At 41.3% G+C, this 27,822-nt stretch overlaps 1 protein-coding gene across 9 annotated transcripts in view; it reads left to right on the top strand.

Moving 5' to 3' along the window:
* asxl2 (ASXL transcriptional regulator 2) overlaps positions 1-27,822 on the top strand; it is a 344,573-nt gene that overhangs the window by 272,654 nt on the left and 44,097 nt on the right. For all 9 annotated transcript variants that reach the window (XM_072563223.1, XM_072563214.1, XM_072563234.1 and 6 more), the window contains 4 exons: positions 3,809-3,923; positions 10,036-10,176; positions 19,142-19,305; positions 22,099-22,195. In XM_072563223.1, coding sequence (XP_072419324.1) covers positions 3,809-3,923; positions 10,036-10,176; positions 19,142-19,305; positions 22,099-22,195 — 517 coding nt within the window. The remainder of the gene's footprint in view (positions 1-3,808; positions 3,924-10,035; positions 10,177-19,141; positions 19,306-22,098; positions 22,196-27,822) is intronic.

Here is a 27,822-nt window from a genome sequence, read left to right as displayed (position 1 = left end):
GAGGAGTGGCAGATGGAGTTCAACCCTGCCAAGTGTGAGGTTGTCCATTTTGGAAGAACAAATAAGAATGCGGAATACAGGGTTAATGGTAGGGTTCTTAGTCAGGTGGAGGAACAGAGGGATCTTGGGGTCTATGTACATAGATCTTTGAAGGTTGCCACTCAGGTGGATAGAGTTTGTAAGAAGGCCTATGGAGTATTATCGTTCATTAGCAGAGGGATTGAATTCAAGAGTCGTGAAGTGATGTTGCAGGTGTACAGGACTTTGGTTAGGCCACAGTTGGAGTACTGTGTGCAGTTCTGGTCGCCTCACTTTAGGAAAGATGTGGAAGCTTTGGAGAGGGTGCAGAGAAGATTTACCAGGATGTTGCCTGGAATGGAGAGTAGGTCGTACGAGGATAGGTTGAGAGTTCTCGGCCTTTTCTCGTTGGAACGGCGAAGGATGAGGGGTGACTTGATAGAGGTTTATAAGATGATCAGAGGAATAGATAGAGTAGACAGTCAGAAACTTTTTCCCCGGGTACAACAGAGTGTTACAAGGGGACATAAATTTAAGGTGAAGGGTGGAAGGTATAGGGGAGATGTCAGGGGTGGGTTCTTTACCCAGAGAGTGGTGGGGGCATGGAATGCGCTGCCCGTGGGAGTGGTAGAGTCAGAATCATTGGCGACCTTTAAGCGGCATTTGGATAGGTACATGGATGGGTGCTTAATCTAGGTTAGAAGTTCGGCACAACATCGTGGGCCGAAGGGCCTGTTCTATGCTGTATTGTTCTATGTTCTATCTATTTGGGTAGAATATCACAGTCATTAACATGGAACCATAATCCAGAGTGAATTAGTTTCTTCAGGAAAGGACCGGAGATTAAAATTGAAGGACACTGTAATCAAAAGTAATAAATTCAAAAGTGTAACTACGTATGCACTCTTAGCTGTTCTTTTGATACCTGCCAGTTTTTACACTATTTTACAAATTCTGCAATTCAGCTGGACATTCTCCCCCCTATATTGCTGCTTATTTATTACATGAGGGTATATTCAGAATAAAATATTTTGTTTTTGATTTAGAGATGAAGTAACTGTCTCAAAGCAGTCTATATGTTAATGCAATGCCGTGCTTTTGAATGCCATCTGTTCTCAATCTGTCCACCATTCTGAAAACCTTTCAAGTGCAAATTAACTTTAATTTCTCAATCTTGCCCCAATATTTTCACTGGCAGCTAAGAACAATTCTAATGGAAGTGTTTTCCCATCTTAAATACATTGATAGCATCACCATTCAAACAGTAGACTTTTTGCTGTCTCCCGTTTCCCACACGATTACAATTAAAATTTAAAGTGATATGCAGGGGAAGCATTTCATTGGTTAAACTCTGTCAGCTGACAATGAGGGTGGGCTAGAAAAAAGATTCTTGGTCAAACAGGGAGGTTCTCCTCCTGACCAAAACCTTCTGACCAAACTATTGCCATTAACATATTGCAAGTACAGAGGGAGACTAGGTTATTTTCAAATGTAAATTGGACTTGTACATGTTTCACATTACATTGATTTCACTTCATTAATGGTTGACAAGAATTGCTGGTTAAAGGAAAATTAAGGACATTTCCTTTATTGCGCAAGAGATACTGCTGCGTACTTCTTGCTAACTCTTCATTGCATGACCACATCAGTGTCTAGTATCAAACTCCCTATTTTGAGAGACACAGTGAAACACAGGTTCAGTTAGCTCTCTCTTCTGTACATTGGGAAGCACTTTGCCTGAGATCACTGTCCATGGATATATATGAAATGTGAACACAGAGCCCTTCAAGGATTCTACCAGCCATCATCCTGAGGTGGACCCACATTTTGACAGTGCTGACCCCTTCCTTCTATCCCATCATGTTCTTACTGTCTGCCAGTTCCAATTTCCCCTTTAGCACACACACTTCTCACCTTCTATTTTCTGGATTCCTCTTCTACTCCTGCTGGTACTTAATCCCCTCCATTACAACACCCCCCCCCCCCCCCCCACCCCAATTCTGCATTGGGTTTGCAGTCCTGACCCACTCCCACCTACCCCAGTACTGCGTTGGGTTTCCAGTACAGAGCCACTCCCACCTACCCCAGTACTGCGTTGGGTTTCTACTCCAGAGCCACCATGCAAACTGCCCTGTCTTCTGTTGTCCCTTCTTGTGCTACAGGGTTCAACAATTTAAACCCTGATCCCAGGCACGACTGCACAAAGCTACTGACTAGTGCACGCCTCCTTGAACCCAATGCAGACCAGGTGGCACCAAATTCTCATTCACCATTGCCTTTATCTTTCAGCAGAGGATAGATTGTACACAACAAGAGTTTCCACTTCCAACTGGCAGTGGGCTCTCCTGGCAAGTGTGGTTTTTGTATGTCAGCTGGGAAAAGATTTCGGCTCTGTTGCGAATACAATTCACCATTGAGTGTTGGCGTATCTAAATATATTCCAAGTTCAAACTTATCTCAGACAGCCTGACACACTACAACAGACCACTCCATCACAATGCACCATTGGGAAACTGAAGCCTAGGGTCGGGGAGTTCATGACAAGGAGGCAAAATTTTAAGGTGAGAGGAAAAAGATTTTAAAAAGATATGAGGGGCAATATTTTTACCTAGAATGGTTCGTATGTGGAATGAACTTCCAGAGGAAGTGATTGATCCAGGTACAGTTATAAAATTTAAAAGACATTTGGACAGGTACATGAATAGGAAAGGTTTCGAAGGATATGGAGAAAGTGAGGACTGCAGATGCTGGGGATCGGAGTCGAGAGTGGGGTGCTGGAAAAGCACAGAAGGTCAGCCAGCATCCGAGGGGCAGGAGAATTGATGTTTTGGGCAACAGCCCTTTATTTGGAAAGATGTAGAAGGATATGGGCCAAATGCAGGCAAGTGGGACTACTTTAGTTTGGGAATATGGTTTGTATGAACCAATTGGACTGAAGAGTCTGTTTCTATACTGTATGACTCAATGAAACCTTGTGTCCTTTTAAATTTATGAACCTCACACCATAAAATCCATTCACTTTGTAATGAGTCGACTCACGTTGTGGAAGCACTTTGTTCAAATGCAGAAGAGATCTTCTGTCTACTATTTGTCTTGTGTGTTACATGGTCTGACAACAATTTCGACGATATGGCAAGAAACCAAAAAGCACTTAGGGAACTCTTCTTCATCTCACAAATCAACAAAAATACATAAAGCCTGGGGAGCAGAAAAGTGGATTAGTTCAATACTGAGTGATTTCAGAGTACATCAAAATGACTGCTACCAGAATATGTTGTTGGAGTGTTTATAAAGAATAACAATAGCATAAAATCACATTTACCATTTTTCAGTTACAGAATTCTGACCAACACCCTTGTAAATTATGCACCTGCATTTTGGCAATTACTAAATCTCAACTCTGTGTTCTACTAGTGTTTTTGAGATCTTTATTCTGAAAAGTGCATTGATGAACCACACAAATAAACATGCTCTCTGTTTTATTTATTCACTCGTGGGACATGGGCTGTGCCAAACGTATCTCATTAGTAATGATACAAAAGATACCTTACCACCATTTGCAATCTCTGTGTCTTCTTTATCTCTTTGTTCTGTTTATTACTTCAAAGCGATCTTTTAAAGTCTCTGAAGGTTTTATGAATCTCTTGGGTCAATCTGTTACAATCTGACATATTGGAGTCTCAGATGGGGGAAATCAGCTGGTAGCTTTAAATGTTTTTTTTCTGTGTACTTGCTCCTATTAATAGGCTTTTCTCAATTGACTACAGAGAACATTTTTTCCAACCCACAGGCCCTGAAACAGCAGCAACAGAGAAAACAGTGTCGCCCTGGCCTACCAGTAACCTCCAACCCAAGGCTGTTACTGAAGTCTGTCAAAGCTACTGACCAGACCATTTCCAAGACTGGTATGCTTTAAGCAGTTATTTCCCAAAGCTGATTATTTGTTCTTGGCAACGTGAAAAATAATATTGTAGGTATTTTGCTTTTGAATATGTCAGTTTTCTCCCAGTTGTTTTAGGTGTATCTGTGAAAAGACGCTGCAGTGACATATATTACAATGATAGTTGGTTTAAACACAGTAGTCTCGGAAACAGTGATGTGTGAGGTGATGTGAATGCAGAATAATAGTGATGTTTTATGTGAATAGATGTGGTTACACTCTAAATTGTGTATGCACTGATGCAATTACAGTCTACAAGCAATGGTGTACAGTGTACAGGATGTAAGCAGTGTTTTAAACAGCAGAATATCATTGCAAAGGCTAAAATAATATTGCTAACCATTATTAGCAAGCCAAGACAAACTCTGATTTGTACAAACATCGCATCCAGTAGAAGGAAGCTATTCACACAGGATGTTTGAACAATATCTCTTTAAAGTTCATAATGGTAGAAAAATATAAACATTCCAAAGAGGAATAGTTAATCTTGGAATAATTAATTACCAAATTCATAGCTCCTTGAAAGTGGAGTTGCAGGTAGATAGGATAGTGAAGAAGGCGTTTGGTATGCTTTCCTTTATTGGTCAGAGTATTGAGTACAGGAGTTGGGAGGTCATGTTACAGCTGTACAGGACATTGGTTAGACCACTGTTGGAGTATTGCGTGCAATTCTGGTCTCCATCCTATCAGAAGGATGTTGTGAAACTTGAAATGGTTCAGAAAAGATTTACAAGGATGTTGCCAGGGTTGGAGGATTTGAGCTATAGGGAGAGGCTGAACAGGCTAGGGCTGTTTTCCGTGGAGCGTCGGAGGCTGAGAGGTGACCTTATAGAGGTTTATAAAATCATGAGGGGCATGGGTAGAGTAAATAGACAAGGTCTTTTCCCTGGAATGGGGGAGTCCAGAATTAGAGGGCATAGGTTTAGGGTGAGAGGAAAGTTCTAAAAGGCAAAGTTTTCATGGAGAGGGTGGTGCATGTGTGGAATGGGATGTCAGAGGAAGTGGTGGAGGCTGGTACAATTACAACATTTGAAAGGCATCTGGACGGTATATAAATAGGAAGGGTTTTGAGGGATGTGGGCTGGGTGCTGGCAGGTGGAACTAGATTAGGTTGGAAAATCTGGTCGGCATGGAAGAGTTGGATCGATGGGTCTGATTCCATGCTGTACATCTCCATGACTCTCAATCAGTTTTTAAAAGTCCTTGAATAAATAAATTGAAGTTTCCAAAACTTCACATAATTTGAGTAGTTTAATGTGTGAAGTTTGTGATTTGGAAAAGCTGCAAGTGGAATTGCTTCCAGAACATGTTTTTAGTGCACAGACTAAGAGGAGTATATATTCTGCTTCTGCTATTAGGGCACATGTTGTTAGTGAATTGTGAAGTTCCCAGCTAGTGACTTACAGCACATTAAAACTTATGAGCGGAAAGTTGTGAATTCAGGCTGAGATCCCAGAGCATGGCAACAGTTCTGATACAGAAAGTGTTCCTGTACAATGATCCTGTAAATGTTTCTCAGCTTAATCATATCATTATGTGATGTGGAAGGAAGGAAGGAAGTCACTTGGCCCATTTATACCTGTGCTGCTGCTTCAAGAAAGCTCTGGCCTTAATCTCACACTAGTGTTTTTTACACTTTAACTTACAAATGTTTCAATTTTAGGGATTTAATCAATTCTCTTTCAAAAAATTATTATTGAATCTCCTTCTACCATCCTTCTAGATGTTAAATTCCAGATGATAATAGCTCCACAAGAACTTGTATTGAGATAATACCATGAATGTTAACAAAATATCCCAAGGTTCTTCATGAGAGTGTTAATAAACAAGATTTGATAATGAGACACAGATGAGATTTTAGGGTGGAGAGCCAAAAAGGTAGGTTTTAAGAAATGTCCCAAAAAATGAAACAGAGATGGGGAGATTCAGGGGATTCATTTGATAACTTCGACAGCTGAGGATTTTGCTGTCAATGGTGAAGTAATTAAACTACAGGGAGAGAAGAAGCCGGAATTGGAAGGGCATGGAATCCTTAAATAGTTATAAGACTAAAAGGAAGATTATAGAAATAGGGAGAGGTAAGAATTTTAAAAACTGCTCATTGCTTGTTCTGGAGTACTGTGTCCAGTTCTGATTGCCCTGCTGTTGGAAGGATATTAAACTGGTGAAGGTTCAGAAAAGATTTACCAAGATGCTGCCAGAACTGGAAGGTTTGAGTTATAAAATTAGACTAGAATTACTGGGATGTTTTTCACTGGAGCATAGAAGGTTAAGGGGTGAGCTGTATGGAGGTTTATAACACCATGTGGGACATAGGTAAGGTGAACAAGGGTCTTTTCCTTTGGATAAGGAAGTTCAAAACTAGGGGCATAGTTTTCAGGTGAAAGGAGAAAGATTTTAAAAAGGACATGAGGGGCGATCTTTTTACATAGAGTGGTTTGTGTGTGGAATGAACTGTTAGAGGAAATGGTGGATGCAGGTACAGTTACAACATTTAAAAGACACTTAGATAAGTACAAGGATAGGAAAGGTTTGGAGGGATATGGGCCAACAGCAGGCAAATGGGACTAGTTTAGTTTGGGAACATGTTTGGCATGGACTGGTTGGACCAAAGGGTCTGTTTCCTTGCTGTATGACTCTAGGCTTAACCAGACGGAACTGGAATAATGGGTGAATAAGGTCCAGGTGCATTTTAAGACACAGAATGAGTGAGGGTTTCATCAGCATTTAGGTTGAAGTAAGGAGATAGGTGCTGACAGAGATGTAACTAGACAGTCTTAAAAGGTGTATTCAATATATTTCTCCACTTATTCAAATATGGAACACAAGTGGCAAACAGCTCAGTTTGCCTTCCAGGAAGAAGAATGGAGTCAATGCAAGAGAATGATGTTTGTGGTTGGAACCAAAGATACTGGCTTGGACCTTCCTAACATTGGAGCACCGTGGTGTTAATCCAGTAGCAGATATTAGCCAAGCAGTCTGAACACAGAGACGGGTTTTTGGATGGTTGCCAGAGGGACAGATTGAGATGAGAAATAGGACAAATCCAAGGATAGATTCTTATGAGATTCAACCATGCAGGAGCTGAAGGAGAAACCATTGCAGGTGATTCACTCGATAAATAAAAATGAAATAAAATGAAAATAATAGAAATATCATAGATTTGGCGATGTCACCTCAGAGTGTTTGTCTCAAATTATCACATTCGCCTTGTATGAAATCTTTGTATCCTCTTTAGAGAGGGCTGGAAAATAGCCAGCATTGTTCCTTTGTTTAAGAAGGGCAACGGGGATAATCTGGGAAATTACAGGTTGGTGAGCCTTACATCAGTGGTAGGGAAGCTGTTGGAAAAGATACTTAAGAAAGGGTTTATTCACATTTGGATAAGTATAGACTTATTAGTGATTGGCAGCATGGCTTTGTATGGGGAAGGTCATGCCTCACAAACTTGACATTTTTGAGGAAGTGACAAAAATGATTGAGGGCAGGGTGGTAGATGTGGACTGTTTATATGAATTTCAGCAATGCCTTTCACACGGTCTGTCATGGCAGGCTGATGCAGAAGTTGAAACCACATGGAATCCGTGGTGATCTGGTAAGGTGGATACAGAACAGACTTAATCCTAGAAGCTGGAGAGTAGAGATGGAAGCATATTTTTCTAACTGGAGATCTGTGATCAATGGTGTTTCTGTAGGGCTCAATGCTGGGACCCTTGTTGTTTATGGAAAAAATATGAAGTTTCTTGTACAGAGGGTGGTAAGTGCCAGCAATATGCTGCCAGAGGAGATGGTGTGGGCAGATCCAATAGCAATGTTTAGATTAGATTAGATTCCCCACAGTGTGGAAACAGGCCCTTCGGCCCAACAAGTCCACACCGAGCCTCCGTTGAGTAATCCACCCAGAGCCATTCCTATACATTTCCCCCTGAGCAATTCACCTAACACTCTGGGCAATTTAGCATGGCCAATTCACCTAACCTGCACATCTTTGGACTGTGGGAGGAAACCAGAGCACCCGGAGGAAACCCACACAGACACGGAGAGAATGTGCAAACTCCACACAGACAGTCGCCTGAGGCTGGTATTGAACCTGGCACCCTGGTGCTGTGAGGCAGCAGTGCTAACCACTGAGCCACCATGCCACCCCTAGGCATCTTGACAGATACATGAATAAGCTGGGAATAGAGGAATATGGACTGCTTAGAGGTAAAATGTGTTTAGTTTAGAAAAAGTATTAAGTGTTGGCGCAGGTTTGATGGGGAAGGGCCAGTTCCTGTTCTGTCCAGTTCTTTGTTCTTTGATTTAGAAGTGATGCTATAAATCCTGTTAAATGTTGAATAATACTGTACCAAAGGAACCATAAAAGAATCAGAAATGTATCTGCATTTGGAAAACTGCTTCAGCCATATTTAATAATTAGAGTTCAGTGATTGTACAACTACAAGGAAAGTATAGATGTTTTGCACTGTTATTTACATTAACGACTTGTTATGAAATATATGAAATGAATTGCTGTCCCATTTTGAATGTGGATTGTTTAGAACTCCTGAGAAACACAGGAAATAAAAACTCAACCCTCTGAGCCTGCTCCACCATTTAATGTGATCATGGCTGTTCATCCAACTCCATACCCTGTTCCCACTTTCTCCCCATACCCTTTGACCCCTTTAGTCCTAAGAACTACACCTAATTCTTTCTTGAAAATACTCACCATTTTGGCCTGAACTCCTTTTCTGTGATAGTGAGTTCCACAGGTTCCCCACTCTCTGACACTTTCTCCATATCTCAGTCCTGAATGATCTACCCCATATCCTTAGACTGTGACCCCAGGTTCTAAACACTCTGGGCATTGGGAACATTTCTTCTTGCATTTACCCTGTCTAATCTTGTTAGAATTTTTATAGATTTCTATGAAACTCACCCCTCATTCTTCTAAACACCAGTGAATATAATCCTAACTGATACAGTTTCTCTTCATACATCAATCCTGCCATCCCAGAATCCGTCTGGTAACCCCACTGAACTCCCTCCATTGCCAGAACATCCTTCCTCAGATAAGGAGACCAAAACTGCACACAGTACTTCAGGTGTGGTCTTACCAAGGTCTTATATAATTGCAGCAAGACATCGCTGCTCCTGTACTCGAATCCTTTCACTATGAATGCCAACATAGCATTTGATTTCTTCACTTGCTGCACCTACATGCTTACTTTCAGTGACTGGTGTATGAGGAATGCAGAGATGTTGTTGCACCTTCCCCTTTCCCAATCTATCACCATTCGGATAATGATCTCTTTTCCTGTTTTTGCTAGCAAAGGAGATAACCTCCTCTTGTTTTTCCACATTGTACTTTAACAGCATGTATTTGCCCACTCACTCAACTTGTCCAAATCACACTGACACATCTGACATCCTCTTCAGAGTTTACCCTCCCTCCCAGCTTTGTTTCCTCTGCAAACTTGGAGATATTTAATCTAATTCCCTCACCTAAATCATTAATAGATATTGGGAATAGCTGGGGTCTAGGCACTGATCCCTGCAGTACCCCAGTAGACCCAGTGCTGTGTGATTAGATCTTTTATAGTGAACGCTAGCATTTTCCCCATTTCAAATCTGGGGAGATGACTATTTTCAGTATTTCTGATTTTTTAAATATGAATTGAACTTGCACAAAGCCGTACAAATTGAGAATTCTCATTGATAACTACTGGGTTTAACGTTTCCTTCATATCACCTAACTTTCCTTATGTATCCCAGTCTGCCAACAAAATCCTCTAGCCAAACATAAAGTTGCAAGTAAAGCAAATATTAGAACATAGTATTACCCAGCCACATCTCAAAGCATTGTGGATCAGTTTAGTCTTGAAATAGTTTTATCCTGTAGAATTCTGGTGCATTGAGAATAAAGTTGAACCTTGGACATTCTTGTAGGTACACACCCCACAGTCTTGAATAGAAGTTTCTGTTCTGGAGCTTGACATAAGCTTTTTTATTTAAATAATATACCATGTACTTATTCTCTCCAGTTTTTGTCTGAATTAGGCATTATAGTTTAAAAACATCATGCCTCTCTGCAGGTTGGGAAATTAAACAGTCAGACGGCTGTTCAACAAGTCCTCAGAATTCAACCTCCAGCTCATCATCATCTGGGAAAATGGACCAAGCCCTGCAAGGACTGGGCAGGAAGCCATCTCAGAGGTCTGACAGACTCAATGCAAGTGAGTTTAAATATTTCAATTCTGTCAAAACAGGAAACACACAAGAACACCACACAGCTAAACATATTTTTAGTGAAATCGCCGGAATTAAAGTTACAACAAAGATTGCCAATCTCTGTTGTCTGTGTACTGTCATTCACCTCTTGGTGTGGTGGCTGGAGAAGGATGTTAGATTTATCCATCTGATTCACTCACAACTCCAGTACAGACCAATGGAACAGAATTTTTAATGTTTGAGCATTTAGTGATACTACTGGTAAAAGTAATTTAGCTGTCTGAGATGCTGCTTGTGAATGTGACAGAAGTGAATGTAAACTTGGGGAAAGAAATTGGTCACTGCAGAGTTACTGCTAGAGTACAGCTTCTAGTCACCTCTCAGGACAAAATGACATTGAGTTATGACAATAACAGAAGTCATAAATTCAATAGTTCTTATTAAAATAATTAAATTCTTGCATTGGAGAACTTGTGTCCTAACTTTCAAATATGCATTAAGTATGCAAAAATAATAAGTGTGCAGTTAGTAAAGTTCTAGAGGGGTCAGTGACAGTGCTGTCCAACAGCATTTGATTCATTATCTGCAGCCTCCTGACGCCCAGTTTGGGCTCTGCCAGTGTCACTCAGCTCCTGACCTCATTACAGCTTTTGTTCAAACATGTGGAAAGATACTGCATTTCAGAGGATGATGGGGGAGTGACAGTCCTCAACATCAAGGCCCATTTGATCAAATGTTGCAGCAAGGGGCCCTAGCAAAACTGGGGTCTGTGGGAATTGAGATAAAACTCCCAACTGATCAGAGTCACATGTGGCAGAGAGGAGGAGTTCTGGTGATGGAGGTTAGTCATCTCAGCTCCAGGACATCTCTGCTAGAGTTCCTCAGGGAAGTGACGTAGCCTGGCCATCTTCAGGTGCTTCATCAATGACCTTCCCTCAATCATAAGGCCAGAAGTGGGGATGTTCATTGATAATTCATCATGATTTACAACTCTGCAGATACTGAAACAGACCATGTCCAAATGCAGCAAGACCTAAACAATATTCAGCTTTGTGCTGACAAGTGGCAAGTAACATTCATTGCATATGAATACCAGGTAATGCCCAGTTTCAAGAAGAGAGAAACTATCAATCTTTGACATATCGGCCTATCACCATCACTGAACATCTGCCCCCCACCCCAAGCATTCTTGGGGTTACCATTGAAATCGAACTGGACTAGCCATGTAAATACTACGGCGACAAGAGCAGGTGCAGGCTAGGAATTTGGTAGTGAGTAACTCACATCCTGACAACCTAAAGTCAGTTAATCATCTAAAAGGCATAGATCTAAAAGGTATGATGAGCACTGCTCCAACACACACAATCCTGACACTATTCAGGACAAAGCATCCCAAGTTAATTGACAGCACAGACAGAAACATCCACTCCCTTCACCACTGACACCCAGTAGCAGCAGAGTGTACCATCTGAAAGACACAGTGCAAAAATGCACCTTTGGTCCTTACATAGCACTTTCCAACCCATAGCCATTACCATCGATAAGGGCAAGGGCAGCAGATACATGGTAACACTATCACCTGCACTTCCCCTCTAGACTTCTCACTATCCTGACTTGGAAATATATCGCTGTTCCTTCAGTTGTCACTGAGTCAAAATCCTGACTCTCCCTCCATAACAGTGCTGTGGTTGTCCCTACACCAAATGGACTGCAACATTTTAAGAAGACGACAACACCACCACCTTCTCCTAGTCAACTGGGGATGGGTAATAAATGCCTGCCCAGCCAATAATGCCCATGACCCTTCAATGAATAAGCAAAAGAAAGTGCTCCTGCAGAAATACTGAAATGGAATTAAGATGATCTAACAAACCATTAAGTTGTTTTTTGTAATTTTGATTGAGTGCTGATTTTTTTTTATTATTTATTTAAGCTTGGGATGTGAGTGTTATTGTATTAGTCAGGCCAGCATTTATCGTCTTTGCATAACTGCTTGTGAGAAGGCTCTGGTGAGTTACCTTTCTGAACCATCACAGTCTGTGGTGTTGGTTGACTCGCAGTGATGTTAGGAAGGGAGCTTTGGGATTTTAACCCTGTTATAGAAATGGAATGCTGATGTAGTTCCAATCACAACGGTGAATAACTTGGAGGAAACTTTTCAGGTTGTGGAGCTCTCATCCACCTATTACTCTCGTCCACCTTGTTGATAGAGGTTTTGGTTTTGGAAGTCAAAGGATAGCTACACCAAGGACTTGATGCAGGATAAACTATCACAAAAAAAGTTGTTCGAGCCCAAGCTTCAGGGCAGAGTACATCAGAAACATAACAAGCATATGTTCTGTGTTTGCTATTTCTAGCAAAATTATACAAGAGTTTTCAAAAAACCACAAGTAGAGACAATCTGCTTCCATGCTGTCTACTCTGAGAAATGGAAAATTCCTTAGTTGTGGGAGAGAGCTGATTTGGTGAGCCACATTTAAGACCCTCCATGAAACCCAATTATTTGATCAATCTTTTGGCGACCCTTCCTCATAATCCTGACTTGGCATTTATTTTTTCCTTATGTTTCTATGAAGTACTTTAGAATTTGTCATACGTTAGAAGTGCCATAAAATTCAAGTTGTTATTGTATAGAGAAATCAACTTTCTGTTTGTTCAGTATTTGGCCTGAAGTATCATGCACATTCCAATTCGAGTTGTTAGCAGCTTAAATCGACTAAAGGGCCTTTCTCGTTCAGCTCCAATTATGTGAAATGTTATATTTCTATAATGGCAGTTTGTGGACAAATCTCTTGTTTTATTCAGCTTGAGTTTGACTTATTCACTTGTAATGGACTAGACCAACTGCCTCAACACATTAAGAAGGTAGCCTAGACCCTAAACCTTTTCTTATTTTAAAGGTAAATATAAGATATTGCATTTTAGGTTTCCATTCGAACCACTTGATTTTAAGCAAAACACACCATATTTTTACACCACAGTTAAAATGCAGACGGAATAAAACTAAAAGAAAAGAATTGGCTTAACTGTAACAATATTGAAATGCTTACTAAAATGATGTATTATTAGCTACTACTAATGAACTGTTCCAATATAGTCAAGTCCTATAAACACACGGTTGGCAAAGGCAAATTCAGTAAAATGAATTGTTGCACATGCAATTCTAGCCCAGCTAGGGAATCCCAGCTTTTAGCTGTAACAGAGAAGAGAGAGAGCTTCCATATCCAGCTTCAAGACCCCAGCACCTGCAGAAAGCTAAAACTAAACATCCTGGTTCTGTAGGAGCTTGACCCTACTCATTCAGGTTGCTTTCATTGTTCTAACTTAAAAAAAACCCCAAGGACTTACAAACTGTTTACTTTATTGGCATTGAGCAAACCACAATGAACTGCTCTCTCAAATTTTCTTCCAAAAAAAAGGGACAAAAGGCACCTCTTAAAGCCATAGTACGGTCACACGATGTACTGACTTGGAAAGCTTCTGAACAGTAGAGTCAACTGGATTGTGTGACTTAGGTGAACAAGATTCCCTGGAGTGCTTCTGTACTTCCTAATTGTTGTCAGTGTAATTAGGCTATTTCCTGATTTTGTGATAATTTTCTAAAGTAAAGCTCCTGCTGAGATGTGTGAAAATTTGGACCTTCGAAACAAAACCTTGTTGTATTTCTGTATCAGAGCACGTGAACAGTCGTGAAAGCAGAAATGTTTAATTTTTGACAGTTTAGTACATTCAACAGAAAGCACCTAAATGGATATAATGCATGGTTCTGGGAATTATTTGAAAAACTGAGAAACATGCATTTTGGAATAAACCCTTATAACATTATTCAAAGCTCCTAATTGTATAAATTAAAATCAGATACAAGTTTTGGTCACGAACTGGACAATGACTTGAGCACAGACTGATACGCCCAGTCAGACCTGGAGAGTTCAGTCAGTAGAACATCAGATATTTAATCATAAGCCCATGAGTTGTCAGAGCTGAAGTCGGCATTCAGCCCATCCAGTCTGCTTGACCATTCAGTGAGATATGGCTGATCTGATCATTCTCAGCTTGACTTTCCATTTTTCCCTGTAACTCTTGATTCCCTTACTGATTAAAAATCTGACGCAACTTTGAATATACTTAATGACCCAGCCTGTACAGCTCTTTGCAGTAAGAATTCCACAAGAGCACTACCCTCAAAGGAAAAAAATCTTCCTGAACTTTATTTTAAATGGGTGACTGACTTATTCTGAGATTATACCCTTTGGTCCTAGATTCTCGGAGGGGAAGCAATCAGTATCTACCCATTCAAATCCCACAAGAAGCTTGTATGTTTGAATGAGGTCTCCTCTGATTTTTCTGAACCCCAATGAGCGCAAACTACTCAATCTCTCCTCATAAGAAAGTTCCTCGATTCCACGTATCAGCCCAGTGAACCTTTTCTGGACTACCTTTGATGCCAGTATATATTACCTTAAATAAGGCATCTGAAACTGTATGCAGGATTCCAGCTGTGATTAAACTAGTGCCTTGTATAGTTTTATCAGGACCTCCCTAATTTTGAATGTTATCCCCATGGAAATAAAGGCCAACTTTCCATCTGCGTTCCCTATTGTTGCTGAATGTGGATGCAAGCTTTTTTGTGACTCAGCTTTCTGCAATCTTTCTCCATTTATGCAGTATTGAATTCTTCTGTTCTTCCTGCCAAAGTGTATAACCTCACATTTTTCCATGTTATAGTCCATCTACCAAGTTTTTTGTTCATTCACTGACCTGCCTATATTCCTCTGTAGTCTCATTCTCACAACTTGCCTGCAGATCTATTTTTGTATCATCTCTAATCTTAGCTATAATAGATTCACTTCTGTCATTCAAATCATTAATGTATGTCATCAATTATGACCCAGCACTGGTTCTTGTGACACGTCATTAATTACAGTTTTCCATTCTGAAACCCCTTTATCCCAACTCCACATTTTCTATTGGTTACCAATTTGCTATCCATACTAATACCCAAAAAACACAGGCTCTTATTAAGTATCCTTGTGTTTAATACCTTAATGAACACCTTTTGAAAATCTAGATGTATCAGATTTATAGGTTTACCTCGATCTATCCTGATTGTTACCTCCTCGAGGAATTCTAACATAGTTGTTGGGCATGATTTCTCCTTCGTGAAACTATACTCACCCTGCTTCAGTTTCTAAATGTTCTGCTATTACAACTTTTTATAATGAATTCTAATACTTTCCCAACCCAGATGTTAAGCTAACTGGCCTTTAGTTACTGTTTCTTTCTCTCTCTTTGAATCAGAGTGTTACACTGGTGATTTTCCAATCTACTGGGACTTTTCTAGAATCTCTGGGTTTTTAGAAGATTGCTACCAGTGCATCCACTATCTCTGCAGCTATTTCATTCAAAATCTAAGGATGCATCCCGTCAGATCCAGGCATTTTGCCCCATTAATGTCTCATGTATTTTTTTCTCTAGCGGTAGTTGTTGTGATTATTTCCTATCCCCTTGATTATTTCGTGTTTTTGGAATGCTATTATTAACCTGAGGGTACAGGGTTCAAGTTGTTCATCAGATCCAAAGTCTGGTCTGTAGTCATGGCTGAGTGGTAAGGTGATGGATTAGGACCAAAGAAAGGAGAAATTCACCCTCACAAAGGGTTCTGTGACTTTGGGACTCTACCTTAGAAGACAGCAGAAATGGGGACACTGAATACATTGAAGGTGGATGATACTTGTTAAGCAAGGGGAATCCGAGGTTATTGAGCATAAATGGGAGTGTGGAATTTGAAACAAATGGATTAGCCATGGATTTATTGAATGGTGCATACTTGAGGAGTTGAATTGCCTATATCTGCTCATATTTTGTGGTAGAAATCTATTGGGGTCTCCTCATAGGCTTGGATCCTACCAACTGTTTCTGTATAAGGAGCTTGTGTGCAGTGAGAGTGTCCTCCATCAGTGTCAGGAGGCTAGGTTCAAGTCCCATCTCAGGATTTGATAGCTATGTCCAAGTTGAGTTTGAAAAAACACATACTTATTGACACTATTGGCGGGTTTCCAGAATTGGCAGCTGTTTATTTGTAATGCCGCACTTTGTAAGTAACATTGATACTCAGTAAATGTTTACCTCTGGTTTCCTCATTCACTGACTGCCATAAAAAGTTTAACAATAGCCACATTTCCAATTGGGCACTTCCCTTGGATTGATAACAACTACTTTGGCCTCTGAGTAAGAAGTTTAGATAATGTGTAAAGTGGCCTTACAGTATTGCATTGAAGAAGTTTCGGTTACATTTATAAAGTTGAAAGGGAGGTTGCAAAGCTGACAAGGCCAAGGGGCAGATTCTGAGCGGGAGATAAAGAAATGTAAAGGAAGTGAGAGATCATAAACACTATCAAAGATATTTGCTTTAGGAGGTTCCTGAAGTCCAAAAACAAGAATGCAATGATTAGTTGTTAGACTTTGCACAAGAATACGTGGAGCTGTCAGTAAAATCTATTCCATGCTTAGAATTATTTTTAAGCTTAATTATTTCCACCATTTTTTCGATATAGTTAAAGGGTAATTGTAGGTTGTGTGAAACATGAGCATGAAATGCCAACTTTCATGTTTTGAAAACACTGGAAAGTTTTGGATTCTAAATCATATTTGCCAAATAAAATCTTTGTGTGTGCCTCAAAGGCAAATAAACTCGCAGGGAAGGATCCTCAAACTAGCCTTTGTGGATAGGACTTAGGAATGTTTGGGGGCTGCTACTTCACTGCGATTGCGTTATAAACCCCCCCAAAGAGTCAGTGGGAAATAGAGGAGCAAATATGTAGACAGTTCACAGAAGTGTGTAAGAGTAATAATCGTGTGGTTATACTGGGGGACTTTGACTTTCCCAACATAAGTTGGGATTGTCTTAGTGTTAAGGGCTTAGAGGTGGTGGATTTCTTGAAATGCATCCAGGGGAGTTTTTTGTATCAATACATTGAAGGCCCAATAAAGGACAATGCAGTGCGGGATCTGGTTCTGGGGAAGAAACCGGGCAAGTGTTCAATGTGGCAGTGAGGGAACATTTTGTTGATAGTGACCACAACACGATACGTTCACATTTGTTCTGGGGAAGGTTAATGTCATGCTACTTTTCAAGAAGGGTGGTAGAGATGAACCAGGAAACTACAGACCAGTGAGTCTCACATCATTAGTAGGGAAACTATTGGACAAAATTCTGGACGAGTGAATTAATACCCACTTGGACATGGGTTAATTAGGGACAGTCAGCATGGCTTTGTCAGAGGGAGGTCATACCTAACACATTTGTTAAATTTTTGAAAATGTGATCAAGTGTGTGGATGAGGGATGTTCAGTTGATGTAGTTTATACAAATTTTAGCAAAGCTTTTAACAAGGTCCCACATGGGAGACTGCTTGAGAAGGTTAAACCAGATGGAATTGAAGGAAACTTGGCGAGGTGGATCAGAAAATGGCTGAGCAATAGGACACAAAGGGTCGTGGGAAAAGGCTGTTCAAGTGACTGGAGGCTGGTGTCCAACGGTGTGCCACAGGGATCAGCGCTGGGACTCTTATTGTTTGTCATATATTTAAATGATATAGATGAAAATGTAAGGGAATGTTAAGCAAATTTGCAGATGTCCCAAGATTGGTATTGTGGTTAATAGTAAAGACAGTGGTTAATAGTAAAGACAATGGTTGTAGGTTACAGGAAGACGGAGAGAGGTTGGTTGGCTGGGCAGACCAGTGGCAGATGGTATTTAATTCTGATAAGTGCAAGGTGGTGTGCTTTGGAAGAATAAATAGACCTAATTAGTACAATAGCTCCTCGTTATTTAACACCTCAAGTCCAAAGTTTGGGAGAAGATTTGTAGCTCGGGTGCTCATTGTTGTGGTTCTGTTCGCCGAGCTGGGAATTTGTTTTGCAAACGTTTCGTCCCCTGTCTAGGTGACATCCTCAGTGCTTAAGACCATAAGACATAGGAGTGGAAGTAAGGCCATTTGGCCCATCGAGTCCACTCCGCCATTCAATCATGGCTGATGCGCATTTCAGCTTCACTTACCAGCGTTCTCCCCGTATCCCTTAATTCCTCTAGACAACAAGAATCTATCAGTCTCGGCCTTGAAGACATTTAGCGTCCCGGCTTCCACTGCACTCCGTGGCAATGAATTCCACAGGCCCACCACTCTCTGGCTGAAGAAATGTCTCCGCATTTCCGTTCTGAAATGACCCCCTCTAATTCTAAGGCTGTGTCCACGGGTCCTAGTCTCCTCGTTTAACGGAAACAATTTCCTAGCCTTTTCCAAGCCATGTATTATTTTGGATGAGTCAACAAACACATCGACCTGGACCCAATATACCGGCCACTACAGCGGGCAGCTCGAACTGACAACCGGAAGCGGCAGAGACAGGCCACCATAAATGCCGGAGGAAACAGCACAGAAGCGCTTCACAGGAGGCTCCCAAGCACTGAGGATGTCACCTAGATAGGGGACGAAACGTTTGCAAGACAAATTCCCAGCTCGGCGAACAGAACCACAACAACCTCAAGTCCAAGTATCATTCTTGTAAACCTATGTTGTACTCCCTCCAAGACCAATATAACCTTCCTGAGGTGTGGTGCACAGATCTGCTCACAGTACTTCATGTGGGTTTTTTTGTAACTTATGCATCCTTGTACTTCAGTCCTCGAGATACAAAGGCCAGCATTTTGTTAGCCTTCTTGATTATTAGTATAGAGATGTGATTAATGCATACTTCCTTGCCTGTTTGAAAAGCCTAACGCATGGAGCTTTAATAGCTGTGAAATTGTGGTACATGAGGCTACCCATAGGTAGCAGGAATTCATAAAGTAGGGCCAGGACTAGTATTCTGAAATTCTAAAGTAGTACATTTCATTGATGGAAATGAATTGAGGATAGTCTGAGGATGTTATTGTAATAAATAAATGATCTTTTTTTGTTTACCTTTTAGGACAGCTGAAAAGGACAAAAGGCACTGACATCGATGTGGAGACACCAGACTCCATCCTGGTAAACACAAATCTACGGGCTCTGATAAATAAGCACACCTTTTCGGTTTTCCCTGGAGACTTCCAGCAACGATTGCTCCTCCTGCTCCCTGAGGTGGACAGACAGGTCTGTATGCAGTCCATCTTGTTTTTGTTTCTGCTAAATACTAGCACCCACATGAATAACTAGTTTGTTCTCTTCTCTCTTGTCATTGCACCTTCCTTCGCCACTGTTCTCCCCAGGCTCTCTGAGCTTCTCCACTGTATAGTTTTGGTGGTAGAGAGCATTCTTGGAGGCACTACACCATTTGGGATTTCTTTCTGCACTCTTAGACAACAGGATTTGTTTCCATGTAAACCTAATTCTGTACAAGGGATATTCAGAGCCTGACTGCAGACCTGAGATGACTGAGACCGTGTTTGGCTGGTGGGAGTGATTCCTGAGAGTAATTTCATGTGCTATCCAAGGGGTATGTAAGTGTGACAGGGCAATACGTTAGAAGTTTCCCTTTTAGTTGAGTCTCTTCGTTGTTGGTTCTTTGTGAAAGGGAGGACAGTGAGAGTCAAGTAGGCTTTATTGGTTCTGCTCTCTATGTACTGTGCCTCTTCAAGGCAAGTTGAGTAATGCAGGTTGAGGAAACAGGATTACATTGTCCACTTCAGTATGTTTCAGGCAGCAAATAATGGCTATGCAAAGATGCACTGACATCAAAATGTAAATATCCAATTCTGCTGAGCTTGTTGTTCTGCGCTTGGGCAACAGTGCTAACCCAGAGGCAACCCAGTAACCTTAGATCATCAAATTTCCTCTCTCCATTATTTGAGCAGCAAAAGGAAATATGCAAATGTGACCACCGGGTGTTGCTATTGGCCTTCCAGATCTGGGAACAAACGAGGCAAATGGAAACCGTTGGCACCATGCCATATTTCAGAATTTGTGCCACCTTAATTTGGACATGAGGCAAGATGTTACAGGCATCAGGCCAAAGAGAGAAAGAAACCTGGAAAATATTTTAAATACAAAGTGAGTCAATATCTACAAAGAGAAAGCTGATGCTTTGGGTGTGAACCTATCATCAGACTGACAATGAAGGAAGCTGCGGAAATCGCAAACGCGACATGGAGCACAAAAATCCAACAGATTGGTCCCCCCTGTGCATTTGTGTCAAATAAGTTCAATGTTGTAAAATGGAGCAACAATTTAATGATCCAAATGAAAATCGATGAAACATTGGAGGTATCTTCGAAACCCTGCGGTGTGGAAGCAGGCCATTCGGGCTAGCAAGTCCACACCGACTCTGAATAGCATCCCACCCAGACCCACCCAATCCCTGTAACTCTGTATTTCCCAGGGCTAATCCCTGAGCACTATGGGTAATTTAGCATGGCCAAACCACCTAACCTGCACATCTTTGGACTCTGGGAGGAAACTGGACTTTCAGGAGGAAACCCAGACATACGTGAGGAGAAACTGCAGATTCCACACAGTTGCTCACGGGTGGAATCGAATCCAGGGCCCACAATGAGGCAGCAGTACTAACAATGAGCCAAAGTGCTGCCCCTACAGGGATATAAAAAGTACAAGATTATATATAAATATTGGGGCACGAAAGGTCCTTGTTCATCCAAAACAAAAGAAACAAAGAAATAGAAAAGAAATTAAACATTGTTGTGGATGTAGCTAAGATAAAATAAATACTGAAAATAAAACATAAAACACATACTGGATCTGTTAGATCTGAGGAGGGAGAAAGGAACAATTCAAACCAAAGTCGCAGTCCACACCCCATTTGGTGGTTTGTCCAAGGACCCTTCATCCTTTTGTTAATTTTATTTTGTTATTTTATTTTATTTTCCCCTTTCCAGAGACGTATGGACCAGTCTCACAGCAGAAGCACCAACAGCTGTGAGGAAACTGTATGGGGCAGCTATGTTCTGAAGTTCTTCCCAGCCTGAAACAGTCAGGCTGAGTAGGGCTTTGAAATTTAGACACTGGCATATTCCACATTGTTCTGGTGAGCTGCAGCTTGGTATCCAGTTAGCTGGGTTCTCCTTGACCACGCTGGGCAGGCCATGATGCCTGTGAGTTCCAGGGGAATGCATGGTCAGAGCTGAGTACAGGTTAGCAGGAGTCTGCAGTTGGACTGTGGGGGCAATGAACAATCCTGCTTCGTCTGGCTCAATATTTAAAAGAAAATGATTGCATTTTATGTTGGTGCCCTCCAGCTGTCTCGATCGACACCATTATGGTCGTAGAACGAATAAGAAGAGGTGAGTAGAACATGGTCACCACCCAGTTTGTGTTTAACATGCAGAGAAATTCCATCATCAGTTTAAAATGGTCACCAGAAGTGCTCAATTGTTGCTTTGGGCCAGCTGTTGGTCTGTTTGGAAGAGCCTGTAAAATTGGACCACTGTTTTACAAAAGACTTTGTGGGTTTGATTCTGAAATGAGCCATTTGCCAAGAAACATGACAGGTCGATGTCGAAGGTGTCACTTCAAATCAGTAGGTTATATGTGGCATCATGTCAGATCTGGTGACACTGGAGGTCCCTCATGATTGAAAAACCCATTTGTGGTTGAAAATATAAATGAAAAGGAGACATTGTGGGGGTGAAACTTGACTTTCATAGCAGTGTAATAAAAGGAATGTTCAATTGACTCAATGTTTCAGATCCTGCCTGATTGTCTGCCTTTAAACTAAACAAAATAAAATTTGCAGGGTAAGGCATAGATGGACAATTTGCTATTGGCTGTTTTGTGTTGCCATCAAAGTCAACTTTCACCTGTTTGGTTTTTAATGTTATACCGTCCCGGATAAATGTAGCATTGGGTACACCAAGGTTGCTTCTCAAATGTTCATGTGGCTGTCTTCTGCAATGCTTTTGTCCCAATGGTGTGTTTGAATTTTTCTCACAGGTGGGTACAGATGGTTTGATGCGTTTGAGCTCCTCTGCACTCAATAACGAATTCTTTACTTCGGCAGCCCAGGGCTGGAAGGAACGCTTATCAGAAGGTAAGGAACCAATGCCAGTTCCTAAGGAAATGCAATATAATTTAAGTGTACAAGTAGAATTCCTCTGTCTAAAAAAAATGCAGTGGTTATTGATTAAAATTTCAAATTTGTTAGCAACTGTTTAATACATAAAGTAGTTTGCATCATAGCTAGGAGTGAGCTTTAAGGATCACCGTCGATCTAATCAATATGTTAACATAAAACAAAGAACTGTGGATGTTGGAGATCTGAAGCTAGCAATTTCTGTTTTTGTTTCTAATTATTGTGTAATGTACTTGTATTACTTTTAGGATAAAACTTTGAAATATTTGTGCAATCTCAAAGGTTTTGAGGGTAATGCCTGGCATGTGAACTCCTGCTTTGCAGAGAAACCTGTTACATGCTCCATCGCATGGTTACGGTGATGAATACACAATCCATTGTAATAACCACCTTCTGTAAAATCTTCTCAATCTCACATCCATGTATAATATGTCAAGCAGAATGAAAACTCAGTTTTATTTTTTTTAATCTGAGAGAGCTATATGAAAGCATTTTATTCGACATAAAATGTGCAATAAGTGGGAACATTGGAAATAAGACATAATATCACAAGACAGAGGCCTTCTATGTGAGATTTGGGATTTGCCTGCTTTTTGTTTTAAGAGAATGAGTTTGACAAGGTTCCAAAAGGAAATGAAACAATTCCCGTGTGGATTCAGTGGGTGACCGAGGCCCCTGCCCAGCTCAGACAGAATGGGACTGATAGCTGTTCTGTGAGGCTGCTATATGTTTAGAGAGTGTGGAAATGGGGAGAAGTAACATTTTCAAACACTAATGGAAGATAAAAGCAGCAATTCAGTTTGCAATAAACCCATAAATGTCCATGAGCTGTTCCTGAGGTTTTATGATAATGGATCACATCTTGTTTCTTCTGTATTTTAACCTTTTTGTATATTATGTATATACTTCATTGTGATATAATACTTTTGTGAAACCACTCAACGCTAAGATACTGCTGGAAGATACATTCTTCACTTTCCCAGTGTTCATTACAGTTCAGCTCAGCCAAGAAGATTAATGATATATTTTGAAGCTATAAAGTGTCAAAAATAAGATTCCATTTTATTTCACCTCAGCATTCAGTCCATATCTGACATCTGTTTAATTATTTGCTTGTCTGGTTGCTTATTGACATTCACTGACACTGCCATCCCATAATCCCCACTAACAACATGCTGGATGTCACCATTGACCAGAAACTGAACTGAATCCAGCCATACAAGTACTCTGGCTACAAAAGTAGGTCAGAGATTGAGTGGCTCACCTCTCAACTCCTCAAAGCCTGTCTACCAATGAAGGGCTTTTGCCCGAAACGTCGATTTCGAAGCTACTTGGATGCTGCCTGAACTGCTGTGCTCTTCCAGCACCACTAATCCAGAATCTGGTTTCCAGCATCTGCAGTCATTGTTTTTACACCATCTACAAGGCACAAGTCAGGAGTGTAATGGAATGCTCCCCACTTGCCTCCCCACTTGTTGCAGCTCCAACAACACTCAAGAAGCTCAACACCATCCAGGAAAGAACGGCTGCTTGATTTGCACCACATGCATTATCTTTAACTTTCATTCCTTCACCACCAACACAATTAGCAGCAGTGTGTGCCATCTACAGGAAATCAAAGAATTGTGAATGCTGAGCATCTGAAACGAAAATCCGAAATTGCTGGGGAAACTCAAAGTCTGACAGCAACTGGGAAATAAAGGTATTTATGCTGACGATGGTGGGGGACGGAGGATAGAGTGAAATTGACCCTGGGCTTCCAGTTGCCTGCCACTTCAACACACCAACATGTCAGCATCCCTGTCTCAGTCCTGCTTCAGTGTTCCAGCAAAGCTCAGTACAAGTGGGGATAATGACACCTTGTATTCTACCTAGGTATCTTGCAGTCTTTAGGATTCAACATGGAGTTGGAGTTTCAGAGCATGAACACCTTCCTCCATGTTTGTTATGTTTCCTCACTGCTCCAGCTCCTCTTTTGTATGAATTGCTGCCATGTTCATTACTCAGTTCCTGTTATCACCTCTTTAGTATTAACCTCTTCCCCAGCTGACTGTCAACAATCTGGACTTGGAACGATATTGCTGCTACTTTACTGTTGCTGGATCAGAATCCTGGAATCCCCATTCTAACAGCACTGCAGTGTTTCTAGAGACACCTGAATTCGAACATAGAACATTACAGCACAGTACAGGCTCTTTGACACATGATGTTGCACTGACCTGTGGAGCCAATCTGAAGCTCATCCAACCTTCACCATTCCATTTTCATCCATATGTTTATCCAATGACCATTTAAATGCCCTGAAAGTTGGCAAATCTACTCCTATTGCAGGCAGGGTATTCCACGCCCCTGCTACTCTCTGAGTAAAGAAACCACCTCCGACATCTGTCCTATATCTATCACCCCTCAATTTAAACTGTATCCCGTAGTGCTAGCCATTACCATCTGAGGAAAAAGGCTGTCACTGTCCACCCTATCTGACCCTCTGATTATCTTAGATGTCTCTATTAAGTCACCTCTCGACCTTCTTCTCTTGAATGAAAACAGCCTCAAGTCCCTCAGCCTTTCTTTGTAAGACCTTCATCCATACCAGGCAACATCCTGGTAAATCTCCTCTGAACCCTTTCCAAAGCTTCCAATTCGTTCCTATAATGCAGTGACTAGAATTGCATGCATTACTCCAAGTGCGGCCACACCAGAGTTTTGTACAGCTGCAGCATGACCTCATGGTTCTGAAACTCAGTCCTTCTGCCAATAAAAGTTAAGATACCATATGCCTTGTCAGCAACCCTATCAACCTGGGTGGCAACTTTCAGGGATCTACTTATGTGGACACCAAGATCTCTCTGTTCACCTACACAATCAAGAATCTTACCATTAGCCCAGTACTCTGCATTCCTGTTGCTCCTTCTGAAGTGAATTACTTCACATTTTTCCACATTAAACTCCATTTGCCGCCTCTCAGCCCAGTTCTGCAGGGACAGAGATGAAGAAAATTCTTTTGTTCTCTCAGAAGTGTGTGGGACAATGTAAAACACTATGCTGTCAGGTACTTCCTCGTTGAACTGAAATGAATTTGCCAACTATGATTTCCCTTTCATAAAACCACGCCTGATTGTTCATAAGATATAGGAACAAAATTAGCCATTTGGCCCATTGAGGCTGATCCACCATTCGATCGTGGCTGATACGTTCCTCACCCCCATTTTTCTGCCTTCTCCCCATAACTCTCAACTCATTACCAATTAAAAAATTAACTGAACTTATATGTGCCTAAGATTTTTTAAATACCTTGCCATCACCATTCTATATATTAAAAAGAAGGATATTGGGATAATGCAGGAAAATCAGCAAAGTGGTGATGTCACTGAATGAGTAATCCACATACCCACAATACAGGTTGGGCATACCCACATGGCTGACAGAGAAATGTGCATTCAATGAATCTGGATTTAAAAGTCAGTCTGATAATGACCTTGAAACCATTCTCAATTGGTGTAAAAACCCATCTGGTTCCCTAACATCTCTGAGGAAAAGCGTGCAACTCCAACAACAGTCAAGAAACGTGACACTATCCAAGACAAAGTAGCCCGCTCGATTGGCACTATGTCCACAAGCATCCACTTCCCCCACCACCAACACTCAGTATATACTGCTGCTACTATCTACAAGATGCACTGCAGAAACTCACTGAAGATCATCAGACAGTACCTTCCAAACACACAACCATTTTCATTTAGAAAAACAAGGGCAGCAAATACACCACCACTTTCAAGTTCACCTCAAAGTCACTCACTACCTTGACTTATAAATATATCGCCGTTCCTTTATTGTCATTTGGTCAAAATCCTGGAATTCCCTGCCTCATGGCATTGTGGATTAGTGGTGCTGGAAGAGCACAGCAGTTCAGGCAACATCCAAGGAGCTTCGAAATCAACGTTTCGGGCAAAAGCCCTTCCTGATGAAGGGCTTTTGCCCGAAATGTCAATTTCAAAGCTCCTCGGATGCTGCCTGAACTGCTGTGCTCTTCCAGCATCAGTAATCCAGAATCTGGTTTCCAGCATCTGCAGTCATTGTTTTTACCTCATGGCATTGTGGGACAACCCACATCTGGTGGACTGCAGCGATTCAAGAAGGCAGCTCAACACCACATTCTCAAGGGCAACAAGGAAGCGCAATAAATATTGGCCAGACAGCAACACCCATCTCCCACAAAAATTAATTTTGAAAGTCCTTACCTGGTCTAATCAACACATGGCTCCAGATCTACAGCATTTTTTTGGAATTTTGACAACCCTCTAAAGTTTGAGCAAATCATTCAGCAGTGCCTAACAACCACAAAGCCTGACAAAAGGAATTTAACTTTGTGATCATCTGGATACCCTAGGTCCAACCCAAGGTATGTCCTGTCCCATTAATTGTAAAAACCTACCAAGTATACTGTATACTTCAGAGCAAGTAGCCTTGGAAGTCCTCAATATTGATTGCAGACTGCATGAAGATTCATGGCATTAGCCCAAATTTTTTTCATTCTATCATGTGTCTTGTGCATCACTGGCTGGGCCAGCACTTATTGCCTTTGACGTAAGACATAGGAGCCGAATTAGCCTATTCGGCCCATCAAGTCTGCTTCATGATTCAATCACGGTGGATGTAATTCTCAACTCCTTTCTCCTGTCTTCAGCCTGTAACACTTGATCCCCTTACTAATCATGAACCTTTCAAAGAACTATCTTACCTTAAGTCCACTCAATGACATGACCTCCACAGCCCTCTGCAGCAATGAGTTCAACAGAGTCACCACCCTTTGGCTGAAGAAATTTCTCCTCATTTTAGTTCTAAAGGGCTGTCCCTTCACTCTTTGGCTGTTCCCTCAGGTCCTAGTCTCTCCTACTAATCTCAACATCCACTCTATTCAGGCCTTTAAGTATTCTGTAAGTTTCAATCAGATTCTCCCTCATCCCTCGAAACTCCATCAATTACATATCCAGAGTCCTCAACAAGCCCTCAAATGACAAGTCCTTCTTCTCCTAGATCATCCTTTGGACCCCCTCCAAGCACATCATTCCTTAAATATGGAGCTGAAACCTCCCACAGTATTCTAAATGGGGTCTGACCAGAACCTAATATAGCCTCAATGCTACATCCCTGCTCTTGTATGCTAGCCCTCTTAATATTACATTTGCCTTTCTGATTATCAATTGAACCTGCATGCCAACCTTAAGAGAATCATGAACGAGGACTCCCAAGTCCCTTTGTGCTTCAGATCTCCAAAATCTTTCCCCATTTAGACAATAGTCCACACCTCTATTCTTCCCAGGTACGTAACCTCATACTTTTCTACTTTGTATTCCATCTGCCTCTTCTTTGCCCACTTTGTTTAAAATTCAAATCCATACAGTGTGAAAGTAGACCATTCGACCCATCAAGTCCATATCAACCCTCTGAAGAGCGTCCCACACCCCCCATACCCTATGCCTGAAACCCTGTATTTTCCATGAACAATCCACCTAACCTACACATCCCTGGACACTATGGGGTAGTTTAGCATAGCCAATGTATCCAACCTGCACATCTTTGGACTG

This window comes from Chiloscyllium punctatum, chromosome 3 (genome assembly GCF_047496795.1).
Source record: "Chiloscyllium punctatum isolate Juve2018m chromosome 3, sChiPun1.3, whole genome shotgun sequence".
In the NCBI taxonomy this organism is placed as follows: Eukaryota; Metazoa; Chordata; class Chondrichthyes; order Orectolobiformes; family Hemiscylliidae; genus Chiloscyllium; species Chiloscyllium punctatum.
Note: the sequence above shows the minus strand (reverse complement) of the source record. Positions and strands in the feature narration are given on the sequence as shown.